A 23,191-nucleotide genomic window follows, 5' to 3' on the forward strand; every position below is an offset into this window, starting at 1 on the left:
GGAGGACTAGTTCCTCAATTTATCCTGCGTAGCTTTTTCAGTGTCTGATCGTATGTGGATTGTTTTGTTGATTGTAAGGGTTTTGTTTAAGTATATTATTGTGAAGATAAAAAGCCATTGAATTAATTTAATACTGTTTTATAAAAATGGCATTTTATGATAAACGTTGGTCATTCGTCAAATTTTCCTGCCGATGTCTGTCAAGTCTCTGGACATAACTTAGATGCATAAAAATTTGTGTTATGAAAGGGAGTTTGGGAGGTATTTTTTGTGTGCTCTGAACGACAGCTTATTAGGAGCTTGTAAAAATAAACTAACCTAATTATGGATATTTTAAAGTGTAAATTTACCAGTTTTATTTTCAAGGAACTTGTCTTTTTAGCATACAGTGGAGTATAATTATGCTTTTACAGGACTAGTTGATTGTGATGCAATTAGATTGTTTAGCGGTTTTGTAGTGTAGCTCAAAGGAAGGAAGTTCGGCCCTTGTAAGCTAGCAGGAATTCTTATGCAATCTTATTAACATTGGGCTATTCTGGACTACAGAATTTAATATGATAATAGCTTATACCCTGTACTGAACAGTCATATGTAGTTCTAGAGTTCATAGAATTAAAATTATTTTTTTTTTCTTATTAAATATTTTGGTTATTAGGTTACCACTAGCTTTTCATTTGTCATGAAGGGAAATTACTGCTGGGAAAATCGTTTTTTGAAGCATTAGATTGCTCCAACTTATTCATGCAAATGTGGACGTGTTACTTGTAAGTGTTAATGAAGGAGAATGTAATCGTGCTTTGGTGTGGTCTAAGGAAACATTTGTTGTACGGTGGTACAGCTTTATAAATGTAACGTATGTGTAAGAGGCAGTAAATCTCAATAAGGTCAAGATACAGTGTTATCAGAGACAAGTATGCATGTACATAAAATATGATGCCCTCTGTGTATTATTCTAGAATGTCATCAAAGTGGACTAGATATTTTTTTTTACTGCCTACTGCTCTTTGCAATATGACCGTTAATTATGCATTGTGTATTTTATATAGCTTTTCTTGTAGATAAAATGCTTTTGTTGTCTAGTCATGCTAAAAACAAATTGCAGGGATGTTCATGTGAATACTTGAATATTGTATTTTTTTTTTTCGTGTAATTTTTATAAATTCAACAAGTATGAACTAATAATATTCACTATTTAAGAAAATGATTTCATGACAAACATATGAAGCTAAATTGCAGCCTTATCTTGACAAATGTGTTGACCTGTTTTCGTAAATGTTACGGTTTTTTTGTAACTGGTGTTACAACTGCTTGTATTACTTAGCTGACACACTAATTGATTCCACACTAATTACAGAGAAGTTCTGAAAAGTATTAAGAACAACCCTCGCTCAACTGTGATTTTGTTTCGGTATTTTTATTTCTCGGTTGTTGCAAAAAACATGTAATAATTAGTACTGTTGAATCTCCCTGATGGGGAAAAATAGGCAGGTCTTTCATTTTTATTTGGGTTAATTAACCCTTTTACCCCCAGGCTATTTGGAAATTTTCAACCCTTAACCCCCAGGGGGTTATTTTTTCCCAGCACATTTTGCAGTATATATATTTTTTAAATTGCTCTAACAGCCTTAATATTAGTCATAGAGAGGTCAGGTTGGTCTCATTCTCTTGGAAAATGCCTTTATTTCCTCAAAAAATTATCAAAAATGTATAAAAAAAAAAAGAAAATTTCATAGCATTTTTTTGCAAGGACGTACTGGTACGTCCATGGGGATAAAGGGATGGCTTTTGTGAAACATATCAGTACGTCCTTTGGGGGTAAAAGGGTTAAGAATATTTCTATTTTATATTTTTTTTTCTTTATATGCTTGGCCCAGTCCATAGATACTGGGTTGCCAATCCCCTTAGCCTCAATAGCAAAAGAAATAAATACTGTATATATGTGAAAGGAATATGATTTGTATGCATCTACTGCATTAAAATACTGTATGCTTGAATTACACTATTGTAGTTAATTCAACATGCTTTGAAAATTCTGCCTCCTTTACAGATATTTGACAAATTTATGAAAGTTCAATGTTTTATTCGATTGGTGTGGAATCCTGTTCAAACCCTATTTATATAATTTTTGGGGTTTTTGAGTGCATATTTATAAAGCTAGTAGATGAATGATATATAAAGTTTAATTATTTTTATGTTGGACTTGTGTCCATTTGGTTATTTGTTTTCATTGTTTAATGAAATCCTGTCTTATTTCAGTTGCTGATGAGGGTCAGAGTAGTGTTGGAGGAGTAGTGGCAATGATATTCCTACTTGGGCTAGTTTTAGGTGTTGGTGGATGGGTTGCCTATGCCTATTTCTATCCACATTCAACCTCAGGACAGATCCTCATTAGGGTAAGTACTATCACAGTATTTATATTTGTTTACTGGCCTGAAGTACCATGAAATCTCTCTTCACCTTAACGTTTTTACTGCTTACAACTATAAGTCAATTATTTCTAGGCACTGTAGTTATTCTTTAATAGAAAAATATTTTTATGAAACTTCCTTGATGTTCATGATGCATTTCTCTCAAAGCTTGGTTTTATATCGATGTTTAACGTAAAGCTAAAAATTTTCAGTATTCTTTTTTTTTTACAATAGGCTTAGGTCTCGAGTACGGAATTGACAATCTGGTGGTTAGTAGCAATAACCTGAGCTTGATTACACCAAAACCTTAATTTTTTTTTTTTTTTATTTTCGTCAATTTCACGGAAAAAGTATCAATGAGATTGAGTGTTATTTTGTGATTATGTAATAGTATTAGCATTGTGAGATTACCAAGCACAAACCTCTGGTGAGTGCACAGACTCTTAAGTTACCACGACTCGTTCGTTGCCAGTGATCACTTTGATGCTAGATGATATCTCGCACAGGCGTTACACATGCACAGGAACAACCGTATCTACTCAGTCTGCTGCACTTTCTTGGAATCCTGATTCCCTATGAATTCAGGAGATTGTGAAACCAGCCGTGTCCATCTCCGCTGTTCCTGTAAAGACTACGGCTTCGTCAGTTCATCCTGATCTGGTCGCTAATCCTTTGATGACAATAGTGTCTCCAGGGAACTTTTATGGCTCCCTCTGACCCCAGGTGTCAGAGCAGGAGGACCGACCCCCTCCCCCCAAGTGATTTTGGGGGCTGGTGACATCAGCTCCCATATAGATATTCTGCCTCTGGAGACACGCTTCTCCCTAGAACCAGTAGGGGATTGAGATCTGGATTGTCGAGTCTCATAGGCTGTTGCCCATTGAGACTACTACACTTGCCTCTTCCATTCTGCCCCCAGGACTCTGTTGCCTCCACAGAGCCCTTGCAGACTTTGCAGTCTCTAGAGACTTCTCAATCGCAAGAGGCTCCTCAGAAGAAGGCCAGCAGTATGTAAGCCTCCTTCGCAGGCAAGTCCCAGAAGGGTACGACTTAATCTAGAAAAGTTGTTGACGACCCTGTTCTACAGTCGCTACTATGTCGGCCCCTATAACTCAGGAGGCTCCTCCTAGGCCTCGTTCCCCTACTGAGGTACCCGATAACAACTTTTCCCCACCCCAGGTTCAGCTGGGTCTGGTTTGGGAGGTAGATTTAGAACGTGATTATTATGATAAGAGTTGTTTGGCAGGTGCATTGTCAGCACCAGCCAGCCCTAAGGCTCTGATCACCGAGCAGGGCGAGTCAAACTCCATCCTTCAATTACTGTCCTGTCCTGGATCTGGATAGTCAATGGAATTGGGGGAACAAAAACCCTAGGCCCAAGAAGTTAGGATTAGAGCTTCCTTGGTCCAAATTAGTGGCTGTATCTATAAAAAAGGGTAATCTGTGAGAAAAACTTGTCTAGGCTATTTCCTCCCCAATTTGTGAGGCAGAGGAAATATTATGGCATCCTTAAGGACAAAAATTCTCCCCTGCCTTTAGACACGGCAGTGATGGTCTTTTCCCAGGGCTTGTCAGCAGAGTAGCTAGAGGCACAACTGGTAGTGTTTTCAGCTTCTGATACCTTGAACATAGAGAAGTTGGTGAAGGCGACCCTTCAAGCCTCTTCTTGGATGTACTATCTGGCTAACGCAGAAGACTTATCAGACCCGGGTCAGATCTATAAGAACATTGTGTTGTCTGTAGCCAGGGAGATAGTTCTTAGCCCATAATACTGCCAACCAGTGAGACAACTGGTCTTGAAGAGCAGAGATGCCATCCTTTCCAAGTTCCGCAGACAAATACTGAAGAGAAAGATCCTCCAGCTCAGTAACTCCCCCTATCCAGCCTGTCTTTATTCACTATTGAAGACTTCAAGGCTGCTGTGGAGAAATGGAGAAAAGCGAATCATGACACTTATTCGAGGCAATAATATCCCAGACTTACTCTTCAGCACCAGTTATGCCAAAAGCTCCTCCTGCACAGCAATAAGCGCATAAGAATTCCAGAAACCTATCTAGGTAATTGAATGCCGGGAAGAATAACATTGTCAGGGTAGGGAGACCTGCTAGATGAGGACATCCTTCCCCGGCATTTCCATTGGTGGTGATGCCTGAGACGCAGGTGGCAGGATTGGGTTACGTCATCTTGTTCATCAGCTCTTCCTGTTACGAGATCGTTGTCCTTTGCGAAGGGATCAGCGGAGGACATTACCTTTCAGACGGAAGTCCAGACCATGTTATAGAAGGTCACTCTCTTTCTTGTAAAAGTGTCTGGAGGGTGGAGTCCACAGCCAAGGTCAGATAGGGGGACATCATGGTCACGTTGAACCTGAAAGATACGTACTGTACTTCCAGATCCTGAAACATCAAGGATAAAGAAAGTATCTAATATTTTGACTGCACGACAGGGTGTACCAGTGTTGAGTGCTATTCTTCGGCATGCGACAGCATCACAAGTGTTTATAAGGTTGTTTACTCGTTTTAGCCTGAACCCACACCAACGGCGTTCGTCTACTCCGTTATTTGGAAGACTGACTGATTCTGGCATACTCGGTGGAGACCCTTCTCTTACACCGAGGCTTGCTTCTCAAGTTTTGCTACAATTTGTGGGTCATGGTAAACTTCCAGAAGTCATTGCTGAAGCCCAAACAAGACCTGATATATCTAGAAATGCAAACAAACACCTGATTAGGGAAGCTGTTTTCATCTTAAAGCAGAATCAGAAGGTTCAAGGAAGTGGCTTCACCCTCTCTCGTGAGAGGCTCTCTACCAGCCCGCTGGTGACAATGCCTCTTGAAACGCTTTGTCACTTCACTGGCTGCTAAAGATCTTATGGTCTCAAAGCAGTGATCCTCTGGAAGTGTTCATTCCAGTAGGATTATAGTAAAAGAAAGACTTAAAAAGTTGATGGATGCAAGACTCCAACCTTCTTTAAGGGGTAGATCTTCTTTCTCCTCCTCCAGATTTGACAGTCTTCACAGATGCATCAAGAGAAGGATTGGGGCTCGCATGCAACAGCACATGGCTCCGGTCATTGGCCCGATTCCGTTCGGCAATTCCACATAAACCTCCTAGAGTGTAAGGCAACCTTACTAGCCCTACAATATTTAGATCACTTGGTAGGATTGATGAGTGACATTACGACTGTAGTGACATACTTGAACAAATAAGGAGGCACCTTTTCACAGCAGCTCTGCCATGTAGCTGTCGAGAAGATTCTGCAATGGACAGAAGACAAACAGATCTCCCTTACAGCCTGGTTCATTGCGGGTAGAAAGGACGTCTTGGCATACAATCTGAGCAGGAGAACTCTGATAGTTGCATCTGAATGGTCTTCGGGTACTTGGATAGCAACCAAAATCTGACTTTGTGGCGATCACTGCTACGTCTCTGAATCGCAAACTGTTGATGTACTGCTCTCTAGTACCGGTTCTGCAGGCAGCATTCTTGGATGTATTCCAACATCCTTGTGACAACCTAGACGTACATCTACATGTTTCACCTGTTCTGCCTGATCCCAAGGCTCTTCAACAAGGGCAAATCATCTTCCAATCTATTGATGACGCTATTAGGTCTGCTATGGCAAACATTCAGTGGTAACTGGACACTGCTGCTGCTGCTGCTAACAGGGGTCCCAAGGGAGCTACCCCCTTAGAGACCTTTTAAGTCTACCTCATGCAAAGATCTATGGCAGGGCAGTCATATCCCTAAGACTTCAAAACTGGAAGTTATCAAGCATTTCCTCACTCAGAGGGTCTATGCAACCAGTGGCGAAACGGATATCTGGATACCTCAGGAGGTGCTCTATCAGGCAAAGTGGGCCACTATACCCCTAATTGCAGAATTTTTGTTGTATCTCCGAAGGGAAAAACTCTGATCAGTCTCAGCAGTGAAAGGCTATCACTCAGCTTTAAACCAGAACTTTAGAATGAAAAGGGGATGATGTTTCCTCTTTGCAAAATTATTTATGTTCATAATATGGAGATTTGAGTTATCTTAGCATCAGAAGAAAGACCCCTTCCTTGGAATGTAGTTAGTCTTATGTTCCCTGAAAGGATTACGAACTGTTGACTCAAGTGTCAAACTGTGACTTGACCCTTGAAATGGTCTTTCTCCTTGTCTGGGCCTCTGCAAAGAGGGTCAGCGAGTTGCACGGTCTCTCCTACGACAACGGTCATTCAAGCGTATGAGAGCAGGTTACGCTCAGTTTTGTACCTGTTTTTATTGTTAAGACTGAAAATCTGGCTGTACTGTACTGTAAGCAAAAATTTAAGTTTGGGCCTTTCCAGATTGCGAGTCTACGGGAGGTAACCAATGATACTGATCAACTGTTACTACTGTACGTCCTTTGAGATAGCTACAGCTCTATCTCAAGTGTATCAGAGGAGGTCACCTACACAAGCTTCTACTTGTCAACACAGGCAGGGGCAAGAGAAGGATAGTCAAAACCACTGTTTCCTCCTGGATTAGGCAGGTCATTGGCCCTGCCATTAATCCTTCGTCTAGTCAACAGCGAAGACAACTCAAGAGCTCAACGCGTTATGGTCATCGGCATTTCCTTAGCATTCAGAAGGAACTTTTCTGTGGTGCAGTTGTTGAAAGCGGCCGCGTGGAAACAACAAACGACCTTCACCACCCACCACCTGAAAGACGTGATGCTCAGGTCCCTAGATATGTTTTCTCTGGGTTATGTGGTGTAAGTGGTCTCACTGCCTTAGCTCCCTTACAGATAAATTTACAAGATAATTAGCAGTTGGTAGAGGTTAGAATATTATTATCATTATTATTTATTATTATTATTTATTATTATTATTATTATTATTACTTGCTAAGCTGCTACCCTAGTTGGAAAAGCAGAATGCTAGAAGCCCAAGGGTTACAACAGGGAAAATAGCCCAGTGAGGAAAGGAAATAAGGAAGCTACAGAAAAGTAATTAATAATTATATTTTTAAAACTGCAACAGCATTAAAATAAATATTTAATATTTAAAGTAAAATAAATATTTAATATTTAAAGTAAAAAAAGTTTTAAAACAACAAGAGGAAGAGAAATAAGATGGAATAGTGCCCAAGTGTACCCTCAAGCAAGAGAACTCTACCCCAAGACAGTGAAAGACCGTGGTACACAGCCTATGGCACTGTCCAAAACCAGAGAACAATAGTTTGAATTTGGAGTGACCTTCTCCTAGAAGAGCTACTTACCATAGCTATAAAGTCTTTTCCACCCTTACCAAGAGGAAAGTAACCACTGAACAATTACATTGTTGTGGTTAACCCCTTGAGTGAGTCAGGTGTATGAGAGGAGAATATGTAAAGAATAGGCCAGACTATTCGGTGTACGTGCAGGCAAAATGAAAATGAGCCGTAAACAGAAGAAGGATCCAATGTAGTAGTCTGGCCAGTCAAAGGACCCAATAAATATCTAGCGGTAGTATTTCAACGGCTGGCTGGTGCTCTTTCCAACAATACTCAATAGCCCAGGATGAACGTAATGGCATGACTGGCCTTTTCTTCATCCCCCCCCCCCCCCCCTCAGGGTACAGCATCCAAGGCCTTGCTAGCCGACTCCATCGCCTACAGGTAAGCCCCATTTTGCGTGTCCAATCTCCTGGCGAGGGGAGCTAGGTTGCCTTGATCTCAGTGTATGCGAGGGATAGTTGAGTTGTTCATGACTCTGTGTCTATAACCACAAACCTATTGTTTATACATAGCCTAGATAGAGTTACAGAGTGGTTCTGACCCTTATTGGAAGGGTCGTCAACCTCTCTGGTATTGTCAAACCAACAGGTTAAAGAGGTGTCAGAATACACATCACAACCTTCCTTAAGCTCGGATCTGTCAATCCAAGGGCAAAGTTTTCAGTGTCTTGAATGGACTTCCATCCACATATAGGCGAGTCTCCTATGTAAAGAACAACGGTTTGTATTTGTGTAGGAACAAATGTCAAATTTGAAAGTAGTTTTGTATTTTTCCTATGCTGATACCTGTATTGTTTGTCTTCCTTATGGATTTTGTAATGCATATACAACAGTTGGAGATAGTGGAGGATTGGACTGGATTGGTAATAGGAAAGTCTTTTTCAAACAACAAAACCAAGTTAGATTGGGCTCCTATTGAATTATAAAATCATTATGAAGCATTAATCCAATTTATTTCCTCTAAATCTACAGTATCGTCCAAGCACCTGGTCCTGGAAAAGAGGTGAGGCACGCTACACAGCTGCTTCAATACATAGTATACACATGTGAGAATACACGGTTGAAAATAGGAAACTTTTTCTACAGACGCCTTGCCTTATTTTTGGGTAAGTGATTATCAGGAAAAATAACAAGAAGCTTAAGTATGAAGATATACTATACAGTATATCTGGTAAAGAAAAATTTATCAATTCTGTATATTATTACCATACATTTTCTGGGTATTGAAGATTAATGAATAGTTGTATATCATACATATATATCTCTATATAGGGAAGCACATCAGTAAAGTACCTTTGCTATTTATTCATTTAAAAAAAATTTGCATAGAGGGGATTTGTAAACAATAGAAAATGCCTGAATGTAAAGTAATGTCAATAGGTAATGTATTGCATGTAAAATACGGTGTCGTGACACATACATGATTGTGAAGCATCTATATAGTCCCTTGACTTGTTGATTGTAAATATTAAATTCTGGATTAGCATTAACTTTATTTGATTACAAAACTTGCAATATTTTGAAACTTGTTAGGTCTTGTATAAAGTTATGAACTTCCAGTGCATACAGTAATGAACTTTATAGTTTGGTAAGGTCAACATTTTCTGTGAAAAGGCACAATCTCTGCCTTTGTTAATTTTTCATAATCACCTCGTGTTTTTAATGTAACAAAGTACTGTATGTGCTTGAAATTTCTAGTTATGTAATGAAGATACATATTATAATTATAATAACATATTTTGTTACTTTGTGATATATTTTACAGTACATAACTTAGGCCTTCTTAAGGGGAAAAAGGTAAAGGATAATGGGTTCCATTGTTGTAAAGCGGAGGTTCAGTCATGCACCTTTCGTCATTTTAAAATCTGGACTTATGATGTCCTGACAGAGAAAATCTATCAATGTTTAGAAGAATACGACTTAAAATTTATATGGGTGATAGACGAACATAAGTGCCTTAATTTTCCATCCAAAAACCTTAGCCGTACACAGTTCTTGTTTTACAATCTTTTTTTTTGCATGTATCTTATTGTATAGATCTGATGCAATGTTAAAAGTTTTATATTTTTATAAACTCTTAAGAACAATGGGATTCCAATTTTAAAAGGTAATGATTGAATTGTTTTGTAAGAGGCATTCTTAAACTCTTATTTGTGTTTAAGAACTTTTAAGTTTTAACTTTTAATGCTTTTTAATTTTTTTTCCATTTACACTACATTTTCCATATTATTTTCTGTACCTCATGATTGTTTTGATGATTTTCATTTAACTTGCTTGTAAGCTAGCTGATATTTTTGCATTAATATTAATTAATGATAATGTAACTTGAATGCCACATAGTTTTCTCTTTCAAGAATTTAATTGATACAGGCTTGATAGGGGGACTTGGTGAATGTGGCTTTAGTAGTGTATTATCTTATGAATTTTGAGAATTTTATGGTGGTTGCATATTGCAGTTTAATTAGAGTATAATAATGGAAGAGACTGTAGCAAAATTTTGTTTTAGAAGTGATTTTCTCAAAATATGTATCCATCATTTAAGTTGTGTAGAATTTTTCAAGTTTCATCTCAAGGTTTGGATTGTTAATTCCCATTAAAGAACTTGCATATCTTCACCAAAAGTGTGGTTGAGATATTTTTGTTCTTCATTTTGACGAGATATGTTCTGTATTTATATATAAGATGATTTAATTGTATATTTGTGCGTGTAAGCACGTTTAATTCACCCTTACCATTTCATTAAAGTATTCACATGCATACAGATTCACATGAATCATTTATATATCACATCATTGTCAAACTGAAAGTATGATTACTCCGTGTTGACTTTTAGTTTTCGAAGCGCAGTATAGTATTTCATTTGAAACGGTTTCAGAATGTGAACAATTTTTTAAGATTTAGTTTAGTGTGATTGTAATTGTACAGATTGAAGCATAGTTACAATTTCACATTTTCAATTCTGGAAAATATCCTATAACGAAGCAGAGTGCACAGGAAAGTTTTAATTATCAGACCATCTAAATGGATGCTGGCAGTTTAGCCACGAGGGTAGCATGATCTGTGCAAATGTTGCTGAAATTGAGTTTTAACATCATTACATTCTTATCAACTCGTTATAGACAGCAGCGAGTTTTTCCGCATTTTTGTCAATTTGGGAACTAAATTTTATATGTGAGAAAGTCCGAGTTAGAAATTTTGATAAATAGTAAACTTTGCCGGTTTGACAATCAACCTGCATTGAAGAGTTTTTTTTCTTTTAAGCTATAGTGTATATAGTATTGCAATTGTTACATTCTAAAATTACAGGTGTTCAACTTGAGACTTGAAAGTCTTTCTTTTTTTTTTTTTTTTTTTTTTTTTTTTTTTTTTTTTTTTTTTTGTGTGTGTGGTACATTGTATCGCAAAATGTCTTAATAATTTTGGGAACCTATGTATTTAGTTAGGTTTGTTGTAAGTCACTTTTACAAGCTATGTAAATGTGTGTCTTTACACATTTAGTGCAAGTCTTTGATGTGATACATTTATGTGGGTGATTATGTTACCTAATTTTTCATTAACATTACATCATTTCATTCAGTTCATTTAAGTGACTTGCTTTCTTCGTATTATGCTATTAACAATTATCAACAGATATATATAACTTGGTAGCCCTTGTATTCAACATCGTGGTATTTGCACTTGTCAAATTTCTATTGTACAGCTCAGGAAAGGCTTAGTTATTTTGTTGAACTGTTAATGAGATGCTTATGCAGTATAGATATGCCTTACCTTAGTTACAAGTAGTAATTTTACTCTGCACTACTGTACATGAAAAGACTATTATACAATACAAATTTGAAGACGGCATTGTGTTGATTATCAAGTTACTTTTTTTCCTGTAGGCCACATTGAGTAATGCAGTTAGTTTATTTTACTTTGAAGTATATAATAAAAAAGTATTGAAATCATATTACATTCATAGTACAAGGTATCTTTTGAATCTCAATATTTATGAACTCACGTAAGAACAAATAGCAGTAATGCATCGCATCTTTTGAATCTCAATATTTACTAAACTGTATACAGTATGTGCAAATAGTAGATACCTATATTGATTGCTAGCTCGGTAAGCATGTTTGTTTAGCAATCTATGCTTCTTGAAAGGCAAGGATAGGTCTCGTGTCACATTTTATATATTGAAATCTTGAGAAGTTATGTGCAATAATGAAATTTACCCAATCTGGTATTTTTTCCCCTTTTCGTTCTTTGTAGGAATGAAAACAACACATAATGATCAGCTTTAAATCTGGAGGTATTTAATCATACAATTGTTTTATACAAAGCCCCATCATAATTGAATATATACATAAACCATAAGAAGCCAAAACATAGTGGTTTGACCCTTAATAAGGTAATGGTAAATTATTATTAATCTTTGTCAATGAAAAATTAAAGTAAATATTGATGATATACAGTAGTATCTGGTTATTTACTCAATAAATGGTGTATCGTTCAATTAGATAGGATATGGTTATGCAATAAAGGTTTCTGTGATAAAATGTAGTGTATTCCATCCCAACAGTGGTTTAAAAATATTGCTGTACATAAAATTGAAATATAACTATTGAAGAGAACAGTTATACAGTATACTTATAACATATCCCACATTAAAGGGAGCCAATATCAATTCTAAGCTTTTTATTTTTTGGTGAACTTTGTGGATAATGGTAGTATTTGGCAGTTAATTCTTATGATCTGGGATTGTCTTGTTACTTCATAAGTGAAAATTTTGGGAAAGTCATTTTTTATAATATGAGATTTAAAACTTAATTGTTGAATTTTTTCTAAAAATCTGTAATTCACCAGTGTTCTATTCATGGGGTTGGGGATGCTGGAATTTGAGCGTAATGAACATTTTATTACCATTTGTAATGAATTAGTAATGAGATTTTGAAGTCCCTTTTCTATTTTATATGATAATATATGATAGTAGCTTTTATAATATTTTATATACCACAGTAAATGAGTGTTAGATGTTAATGCGTTTCTATTCAAATTATGGTTTTTAAATTGTCTACCTTTTTACGTATCTGTCCAATATAAAGCTGTATAAGGAAATTTGGCTTTTGAAAATGTATCTTAGTTAAATAGGGTTAATAGGTGCTTTTATGACTGTAATGGCAATCGAAGCACGCTTGTGCATAATACTATTGACTGGTTAGCACAAATATTTGCCTCTATAATTATCACAGTGTTGACTGATGCCTATAACAAACACCAATAAACATAACCTATTGGAAATTTGTTTTATTAAAGCTACACTATGTTCTACTTACCTCATCACGTCTATTCCCTTTAAACCGCTACACTACTTGTGGTGTGTCATAACAATTACATTCTTCCCTTCCGACTTGGCCGACTGAACAAAAACTCCCATGTTTTTCTGTAAAAAAAAAAAAAAAAAAAAATGTAAGGTAACTCTCATTTCAAACTATGTACAGTACAGTATGATATATGCCAAAATTATAAACAATTCCAGTACCACCACCTCTAATTGTAGTGAAAAGGAAGACAACAGCTAAACAGTTGGAAGAGTACAAAGAGTGACAAATATAAAATTTTTATTTTTCCTAATAATACAAACCTGTAGTTCCTTACATATAAGAAATCAGTTTACACAGGCATACATACACATACCAAGGCACTTCCCCCAATAAAGGGGGTAGCTGACATCAAACAAATGAAAAAAAATGTACCTTTCCTCTCTACATTCCTCCCAGCCTAACAAAAGACTCAACCGAGTTCGGATGGTACTGCTAGGTTGCCACAGCCTACCCTCCCCCCTTATCCACCACAGATGAAGCTTCACAATGCTGAATCCTAATCCCCTACTGCTGCTACCTCCGCGGCCATCCAAGATGACTGGAGGAAGCAGCAGGGCCTACCAGAACTGCGTCACAATCGCTTGCCATTCATTCCTATTTCTAGCATTCTCTCTTGCCCCTTACACACATATCCTCCTATCACCCAGAGCTTTCTTCACTTCATCCATCCACCCAAACCTTGGCCTTCCTCTTGTACTTCTCCCATCAACTCTTGCATTGATCACCTTTAGCAGACAGCCATTTTCCATTCACTCAACATGACCAAACCACCTCACCACATTCATATCCACTCTAGCTTCTAACTCATTTGTTACACCTATTCTCACCCTCACTACTTCGTTCCTAACCCTATCTACTCATCACCAGCCATACTCCTTAAAAACTTCATCTCATGTTAAACATATTCAATTTCTGTCTCCATCACTTTCATTCCCCACAACTCCGATCCATACATCACAATTGGTACAATCACTTTCTCATACAGAAATCTCTCTACATTCATGCCCAACCCTCTATTTTTTACCACTCCCTTGACTGCTCCCAACACTTTGCATCCTTCATTCACTCTGACGTACATCTGCTTCCACTCCACCATTTGCTGCAACAACATACCCCAAGTACTTAAACTGATCCACCTCCTCAAGTAACTCTCCATTCAACATGATATTTAACCTTGCACCACCTTCCCTTCTCGTTCATCTCATAACCTTACTCTTACCCGCATTAACTCAACTTCCCTCTCTCACATACCCTTCCAAATTCAGTCACTAATCGGCCAAGCCTCTCTTCCGAGTCCGCAACCAGTACAGTATCATCTGCAAACAACAACTGATTTACTTCCATTTCATGATTATTCTCGTCTACCAGTTTCAATCCTCATCCAAGCACTCGAGCATTCACCTCTCTCACCACTCCATCAACATACAAGTTAAGCAACCATGGCGACATCACACATCCTTGTCTCAGCCCCACTCTCACCGGAAACCAATACGCCTATTGAAAACTTTTAACAAAGTGTCAAGAACTGTTGCGGGTATTACCAGTGGTAGAAAAAAGCAGCTATTAACACCTTCACTTTGATCGCAAATGGGACTTTATCCCTGGGTGTAAAGAACTACAGAAATACGGGGAAGGGCTGAGGAGGTCGACTTGTCAACTGACTTCTCAGGTCCATCTCCTGCCAAGGTCCCGTAGAGAGACAAGAAAAAGGGGGGAGGGGAGAATCCCTCGTGCCCGAGAAGAGGTTGGATTTGAAGGAGTCTGATGTGGATTTGACAAACCCAAGTGAAACTGTAATTACTACTGACAAAAGTGTCTCGTAGAAGGCTGAGACTTTCATCATCTTTCTCCACACTGTTTTGCCAAGAGACGTAACACCTGAGACGGGCATCTGACAGTATGTTCGGATCACGTAGGTAGAGACAATCGCCCTCACACCACAGGTGGGAAGAAGATGGACAAGTGTGTAGTTGGTCTGCGAATTCTCTATCCCTGTTGAAAAGAGCTGCGAACTCCAAACTTGTAGGGGGGGACCTCCAACAGGGAAAACCTACGAGGAAAAGAAAAGTGAGCTATCACTCAGATAACATCTACTGATGCCACAGCATCTGGTGTTCCCAGGCAGTAACCCATCCAAGGTACTGACCAGACCCAACTTTGCTTGACCGCTGATCGGACGAGAAGCAGCATTTTCAACGTGGCATGGTCACTGACTGGGCAAACTCAGGCTGCAGTAGGGTGTCATCGTCAGTGTTGAAGGACAAGACAGAGGAGGGTTGGTCGAGTATGCTTCTCTGGAGGAGAAACCCACTGAATTCAATTCCCTGGAACAGTGGGAAGGAAAAGGAGAATACTGTAACCCTAGGGGTTTATGTCTCCTGATGCAGGCAAGAAGGGCCGAGGAGAGAATCCAAAGAATAGGCCCAAGAACCGTGCCAGAGATCCGACAAGTCTTCGAACTTGTGGAGAGAGGAGAAGGAAATAACCCACAAGGATTATGTTCACAAGATTTGTTCAGTCATCATACGGGCGAGTGGTCGGAAGACTTCTATTGTGGCAACCACTGTGTAGAACTACGTGCTTCCTGCCTGGTGGCGGCGTATAGGTGAGAGTGCACGAGCAACTAACAAAGCTCTTATTATTCAATGAAGATGTCAACTTGTAAGGTAACTAAATACCAAAAGTTACCAAAAAGAAGGGATAGGGAGGCTAGTCCCTTAGCCACACGGCACTAGTAGTAATAGTAGTGATCGTGGTCCGATGAAATATTCGCGTGGGATGAACATTTGAGAGCACTGACGAGAACTGAAGAGCCGATGAAGAAGATGAATGCATTGTGAAACCGATAGCACTGTACTTGTGCGAAACAAGTTCCCAGCGGCAAGTGAGGTATTAAGCACCAAGGTTGACACTTGCGCTTTTACCTCCCTTATTGTAGGAGAGTGCTTGGTTGGGTACTAGGAAGGGAGAGAGTGCTAAACTCCCTCAACTGCATGTCGTGGTAAGCACTACTGAAGTAGTACCACTCGTAGAAACCGAAGATTACCTGGCACATCGTTGAAGTTCTGTGTCATCTAGATGAGGTGAATTCCTAAGATACTCTAAAAGCGATCGAAGAAGCCATAGCGACAGAGTGCTCTGCGTAAGATGAAAAGAGAAGGAGGGTCTCGCTGGGAAGAGCAGAGCGCTTACTTGTAGTGAGGATTACAACCAGAAGAGATCTGCGATCCTTACCAGAGAAGTCCCTTGAACGAAGTAGGAGAAAAACACACTTAGGGTCAAGTCTTCCGAGATTCTTTGATGGCTGTCGGCGATTCTAACTGCAAGCAGGAAGAGCTGTTCATGAAAGGTTCATTACTAGAGGAAGCTGTCAGGAGCTGGCAGAGGTTGCTGGAAACCAGAAACAGCTGACGGGCGATGGCATGCAGACGGGAGACGAGGTGATGGGAAACGCCCAGAGGCTGGCGAACGCCAAGAAGCTGACAAGTTGGTGAACAACACCGAGCAAGCGAACGCTTGAAAGATGGCGAACTATTAGCAGCTGGAGATTGAAGTAGCTAGCTAACGACAAGTTAGTTGGTGAACGCTGAAGAGAAGGCGACTGACTAACATGATCTGACCTATGGTGGAGAGCTTGAGAATGAAGGTCATGAGCTGGTGAGCAACCACAAGGTGGCAAAAGACGATCACGAGAAGAGTAATAATAACGAGCAGATTGCAAGTGATGATCACATGGCGAGTGTGAGACGATGGTAAAGGTCTTAAAGAAGTGTGAGAAGATCATCGGTCCTTAAAAGAAGAGACATTCCTTGGAGAGACGTCTCCTAGGAGAAGGAATATGTCTGGAATAGTAGTATAGACGATCCTTGTAATGGTGAGGACTTCTGTCGTCAACAGCATGCCGGCGAGGAGGAGAAGAATTCGCTCGTCATCGGTGGCAAGGATCCTCTGCAGGGGAGGCATGCTCCGAAGGGGAGGGCAGCAGTGGAGAGGCAGGGTAGCATCTGGAAGGTCTCAGTTAAGGGGTCTCGGGGGAAGGGGGTTGTCTCACTCGAGAACGAGATGACCTCCTGCAGGAGAAAATTGCCTCGGACTTTGCTCCCTCCCCGAAGGAAGTGTCGGTTCAGCAAGGGGGAGAGCACAGTCTTTGGCGACGAGTCTGCAGCTCTTTGATGTTTTTGTCAGCAATTTTCCCCGCAAGCAGGAAGGTTGTTGGACAGAAGCTGATTAAGGGAAGTTCTCCCTCAGAATGGAAAGCAGCCCAACATATGGTGGAGGTTAACTCTCCCTCGGAAGGGAAAAGTTGTCCAACACCTGGAGGTGGAACTCCGGTCTGCACTCTCAGCTTCCCGTCAACAAGCATTGTTTAAGTTGAAGGTCGGCGTCGATTTCTACCTGTGAAAAGTAGCCAAAGTTAGTTTCTGGGTTTACCCAGAGGAGATTCCCCGACTCGAACTTCCGAAGGAACCCAGACTGCCACCGCCCTTGTTCCTATGCCTGAGCATGAGGACTGAAGAAGCAGAAGCAGTGTGTGTTGCAAACACTATACCACTCTTGGAAGGGACCAAACCCTAGTGTGGGAAAGGCCGATGTAAAGCTTGCTCATCAGGAGCTGCCAGAGGCGCAGGAGAACAAGGCTGTGACAGGGCAGCAGATTCCACAGGACGAATTGGCTCTGCTCTTCTTACGTCGGCTGACTTAGCCAAACGAAGAAGTACAGCATCACTAGCACTGAGGAAAAACTAAAAAGAATGAAAAAAATATTCCCTGGGGAGGAAAACTTAATCCCCGGACAGGAAAGGTGTCCCCCGAGAGAACAGAAACGTACTAAGGACTGCACACTTCCTTCGCCTGCTGCCATCCTCATAGGAGAGCGGCGTTGTAAAAACTAAAAAAAACTTCCACACTTAGGCCTACACGAAAACAGAAACACTCACACTGTAATGATAAATTTTTTTTACATATATATATCAACATTACATGAATGTTTAAATATATATACTGTAAAACACAGGGAGTAAAAAAAAAGTCAAAGGCCTGACAAATTTGGGCAGAGAGACACACGAACATCTATTCTCATCAAGCCAAAAGTAAAAAGTGACGATAGAACACAGGTGTGTGTATGTGTTTGTGTGTAAGCAGGGTGATAGGCACTTCCCCTTGGAACCCCCCCCCCCCCCCCACTAACTAGTAGTGGGTGTAGTTACCTCGCTAAAAGTCTTATGGCTAGTTTCAGCTTTACCAGAAATATAATATCTCTATAAATAGCGAAGGGTTTTTATTAGTGTAAGAACAAAGAGCTTTTAAAACTTTGGGCCAATTGTTTTCAATTATAAATCGATTAGAAGGTTTTGACGGGAGACATAGACTTCGGTATGTCTTTACTCTACCAAGCCGGAATAAAAAAAAAGTGAAGTTTGTTTACTAGTGCTTGTGTGAGCGGGGTAGTTGATCTACACCCACAAATTAGCGGAGGGTAGTTGCCACTCACAAAATCTTTAATGGCATGTTTCGGCTATCGCCAAAATAATACTCCTATGCAAAGAGCATAAGGTTTGTATCGAGATTCAGAACAATTTTAGCTTTAGGGTAAACGTAGGTATTAAATCAGACTTCGGGAGAAAAGTGTTATAAACTTTAGGGGAGTTCCATAGAAATAATACAGTAGACTTTACTTTACAGCTGACCATGTATGTACTTGGCAACAGTAATTCCCTTCGAATGCGCTTAGTCAAGTTACTTTTCATGCTAAGATTTATTTTAGTTAAAAAAAAAAAAAAAATCCATAAATCACTTTAAATCACTTGTCAATAGCACAAAAAGTAACTTGATTGAGAGTAATCCAAAGGAAATTACTGTAACCAAGTACAGTACATGCATGGTCAGTGACAAAATAAGCACAGACTATTTTATCACAGTTGGCCAAGTTTAAAAGCAAAAGAAAAATGAAAGGTCATAATTCTAAGTTCAAGTTAACCAAAAAAACACTACTGTGTGAATAAAACCTGCCCAAAGTAAAATGATTAATTAAAGATGCAAATTAAGTAATATATTCTCATCTTAGTTACATTACCAACAAATCCCAACCTATGCAAACATAACCAGAATCAATAATGCCTATGAAATCCACAACAATATAGCATTAGTAAAAAAAGAAGTGTAAGAACAAGCTACACAAAATGTGCTTTATCATGATAGACTACCTACCTAAATTTCTTATCTACAAATCTCTATCACCACAAATGATAATGCCACAATGTGTGCTAGTTTAAAGGACATCTAAAAGGTTTAAAGGCCACTAAGGAATGGTAGAGGCAAGGGACACTGACACTGCCCTCGCTAGCAAGACAATGCCTTACAGACTGACCATGTATACATATGATCAGCACCCAAGGCCCCTCTCCATTCAAGCTAGGACCAGGGAGGGCCAGGCAATACCTGATGATACTCAGCAGGTAGACCTATAGGCTTCCCTGAATCTGCCATCCTTACCTCAAAAGGATGGTGAGGTCACAGAAGCTACAAGAAACTATCAAGCTTGAGCAGGACTTGAACAACCATCCAGCAGAATGCCAGGGAAGGACATTTCCAGTGGGCCTCACAACCCTACACAATAACGTGCCATGCACTGTATTTTATATATCACATCCAGCCATATACCAAGGCACTTCCTCCAATTTTGGGGGGTAGCCGACATCAACAAATGAAACAAAAACAAAAAGGGGACCTCTACTCTCTATGTTCCTCCCAGCCTAACAAGGGACTGAACCGAGTTCAGCTGGCACTGCTAGGGTGCCACAGCCCACCCTCCCCCGTTATCCACCACAGATGAAGCTTCATAACGCTGAATCCCCTAGTGCTGCTACCTCCGCGGTCATCTAAGGCACCGGAGGAAGCAGCAGGGCCTACCGGAACTGCGTCACAATCGCTCGCCATTCATTCCTATTTCTAGCATGCTCTCTTGCCTCTCTCACATCTATCCTCCTATCACCCAGTGCTTTCTTCACTCCATCCATCCATCCAAACCTTGGCCTTCCTCTTGTACTTCTCCCATCAACTCTTGCATTCATCACCTTCTTTAGCAGACAGCACAAACTTGCATTATTATTGGCTTGTGGCTTTTGGCAGTTTTCGAAGGATGAGCTACGACCTGTTTACATATGCGTTGCACTTTACCCATTTCTACCTCTGACAAATTTGACTAAGCCTCACCTGAAATTGCCCAATCAGATTCCACATATATCTTAATCAACAATTTTTATTGGATTTTCGTAAGTTGTTAAAAAATGTGCTTAGGGGATTCGTTTCAAATAAAAAAATCCTCAATTTATTCATGGCCGACACTTGTGAGGGTTGTAAACAGCCTTATTTTATGTAATAATTCAGAAACTTTGATATTTTTTCTTAACAACAGTGTTCTTCCATTAGAAATATAGGTTTTATTATCGATACGGACAGAAAAAGCTTTTCTATTTAAAGACAGATGATTCCTATTGAAAAATGTCAAGTTTTCTTTGAAAATGACACTTATTTTCACTGCAAATAAAAACTTAACTACCTAAGAAATAATAACCAATGGGGTTAGCGCGAGCAGCTCAGCATGTACCCCTTACATGTACATAGGAGATTGATGTTTTTCTTTTTCCTAGAGCGAAGCGAGCGCATGGCGGAGAAAAAACCATTAGATTTCTAAAAAAATATCTCCGTTCTTAGACAGTCTAACGGGTTTTTGGTTTATTTGGTTTATTTTTAGTGAACTAAAATTATTACCAAAGGAAAAACTTTTTCTGTTCAAAATGTTTTTCCTTCCGTAACTATAATTTTACCGAAATTTAGTGTCCTATGTCTACATTCAGATCGACATTATAAGCAGTATTGCGGCAAATTTCATAAGTCTAAAACTATAACTAGAACACTTGTTAAGTGTAATTTGAGGCTTCCACAATGGCCTGTCGTTCCGGTGCTATTGCTACTACAGTAGTCATCCTGTAACATCAGACTCCAATTAATAAGTTAAAACAATTTGACATCCTGGGTCAGTTCAATAACACTAAAATCCAATGTGGGTTAATACCCATGATCCTTATTATGCTAGGTAAAGTTTTACTGTATTACAGATTATCATTTCGAACAGAAAATATACGTTTTCCTATGGTAAATAACGTGATTTAACTGAATTTTACGTTCATTTCAACCGCAAACAAACAGAACAACCAGTTCCACTAACTTCAAGTAGCCGAACTGGTTATTGTTGTTACAGTTGAAATGAAGATGAAAACCAGTTGAATCACGTTATTTACTTGAGGAAAACATATATTTTCTGTTAAAATGTTTAAATATAATGGGTCTTGTTCCAATTCGAGTTCGCTTCGCTCACCAGAAAACAAAAACATCAAGAACATATATATGTATTGGCAAGCGATAATGTTGAGCTGCACATGCTAACATTAGCAATGTTACGCTAACATTAACAACATTAAATATAATGGTTCTTTTTCCGCCATTGGCTCGCTCCGCTCGCATGAAAATAAAACATCAAGCTCTTATGTATTGGCAAGCGGTAATGTTGAGCTGCGCATGCTAAAAAACTAGTAAAACTAACACATTAAAATTAAAGAAATTAATGACTTACTTTTATGACCGGGACGACGAAACGTAAGTCACAGGGGTGTTGTGACTGTGATGTCTTAACTTCTGTATATCCACATTCTACAAACATCCAAACACATTGCTCGGTTCGTATCTATAATAAAACTATGTTTGGTTGCTCGGTTCGTATCTATAATAAAACCATGTTTGGTTGCTCGGTCCGTATATATAATAAAACCATGTTTGGTTGCTCAGTTGGTACCTAGGCCTATAATAAAACCATGTTTGGTTGCTCGGTCCATATCTAAAACAAAAGCATGTTTGGTTGCTCGGTCTGTATCTATAACAAAACCATGTTTAATTGCTCGGTTCGTATGTATAATAAAACCATGTTTGGTTGCTCAGTTAGTACCTACTGTATAATAAAACCATGTTTAGTTGCTCGGTTCGTATCTATGATAAAACCATGTTTGGTTACTCGGTCCGTATCTATAATAAAACAAAGTTTGGTTGCTCGATTCGTATCTATAATAAAACCATGTTTGGTTGCTCGGTCCGTATATATAAAAAAACCATGTTTGGCTGCTCGGAACGTATCTATAATAAAACCATGTTTGGCTGCTCGGTCCGTATCTATAATAAAACCATGTTTGGCTGCTCGGTCCGTATCTATAATAAAACCATGTTTGGCTGCTCGGTCCGTATCTATAATAAAACCATGTTTGGCTGCTCGGTCCGTATTTATAATAAAACCAACGTTTGGCTGCTCGGTCCGTATCTATAATAAAACCATGTTTGGTTGCTCCGTCCGTATATATAAAAAAACCATGTTTGGTTGCTCGGTCCGTATCTATGATAAAACCAACGTTTGGTTGCTCGTCCATATCTATAATAAAACCATGTTTGGTTGCTCGGTCCGTATCTATAATAAAACCAAGTTTGATTTGCTCGGTCCGTATTTATAAAAAAACCATGTTTGGTTGCTCGGTCCGTATCTATAATAAAACCAACGTTTGGTTGCTCGTCCATATCTATAATAAAACCATGTTTGGTTGCTCGGTCCGTATCTATAATAAAACCATGTTTGGATGCTCGGTCTGTATCTATAATACAACCTAGTTTGGTTTGCTCGGTCCGTATTTATAATAAAACCATGTTTGGTTGCTCGGTCCGTATCTATAATAAAACCAACGTTTGGTTGCTCGTCCATATCTATAATAAAACCATGTTTGGTTGCTCGGTCCGTATCTATAATAAAACCATGTTTGGTTGCTCGGTCCGTATCTATAATACAACCAAGTTTGGTTTGCTCGGTCCGTATTTATAAAAAAAAACCATGTTTGGTTGCTTGGTCCGTATCTATAATAAAACCAACGTTTGGTTGCTCGTCCATATCTGTCGGGAATTTCGACCTGATCAATCAAAATTCCTGCCATTTGACTCCGCCTACGACTACGTCAAATTGGAGGGAAAGGAGTGGACTCGCGGGCGAATGAATGTCGTTCAAGACGAGAATGTTTAGAACCAAAAAGAGAAACCGCCTGGTAGGGAAGGTGCTGAGACTAATGAAATCAATTACTAGTAACTTAAAATTA

At 39.2% G+C, this 23,191-nt stretch overlaps 1 protein-coding gene across 3 annotated transcripts in view; it reads left to right on the plus strand.

The window, feature by feature from the left end:
- Positions 1–10,977, plus strand: part of l(1)G0289 (lethal (1) G0289) — a 60,764-nt gene extending 49,787 nt beyond the window's left edge. For all 3 annotated transcript variants that reach the window (XM_068392416.1, XM_068392417.1, XM_068392418.1), the window contains 2 exons: positions 2,257–2,393; positions 8,617–10,977. In XM_068392416.1, the coding sequence (XP_068248517.1) occupies positions 2,257–2,393; positions 8,617–8,694 (215 nt within the window). In that variant the 3' untranslated portion in view covers positions 8,695–10,977. The remainder of the gene's footprint in view (positions 1–2,256; positions 2,394–8,616) is intronic.
- Positions 10,978–23,191: the final 12,214 nt, after the last annotated feature.

Source organism: Palaemon carinicauda, chromosome 18, assembly GCF_036898095.1.
Source record: "Palaemon carinicauda isolate YSFRI2023 chromosome 18, ASM3689809v2, whole genome shotgun sequence".
In the NCBI taxonomy this organism is placed as follows: Eukaryota; Metazoa; Arthropoda; class Malacostraca; order Decapoda; family Palaemonidae; genus Palaemon; species Palaemon carinicauda.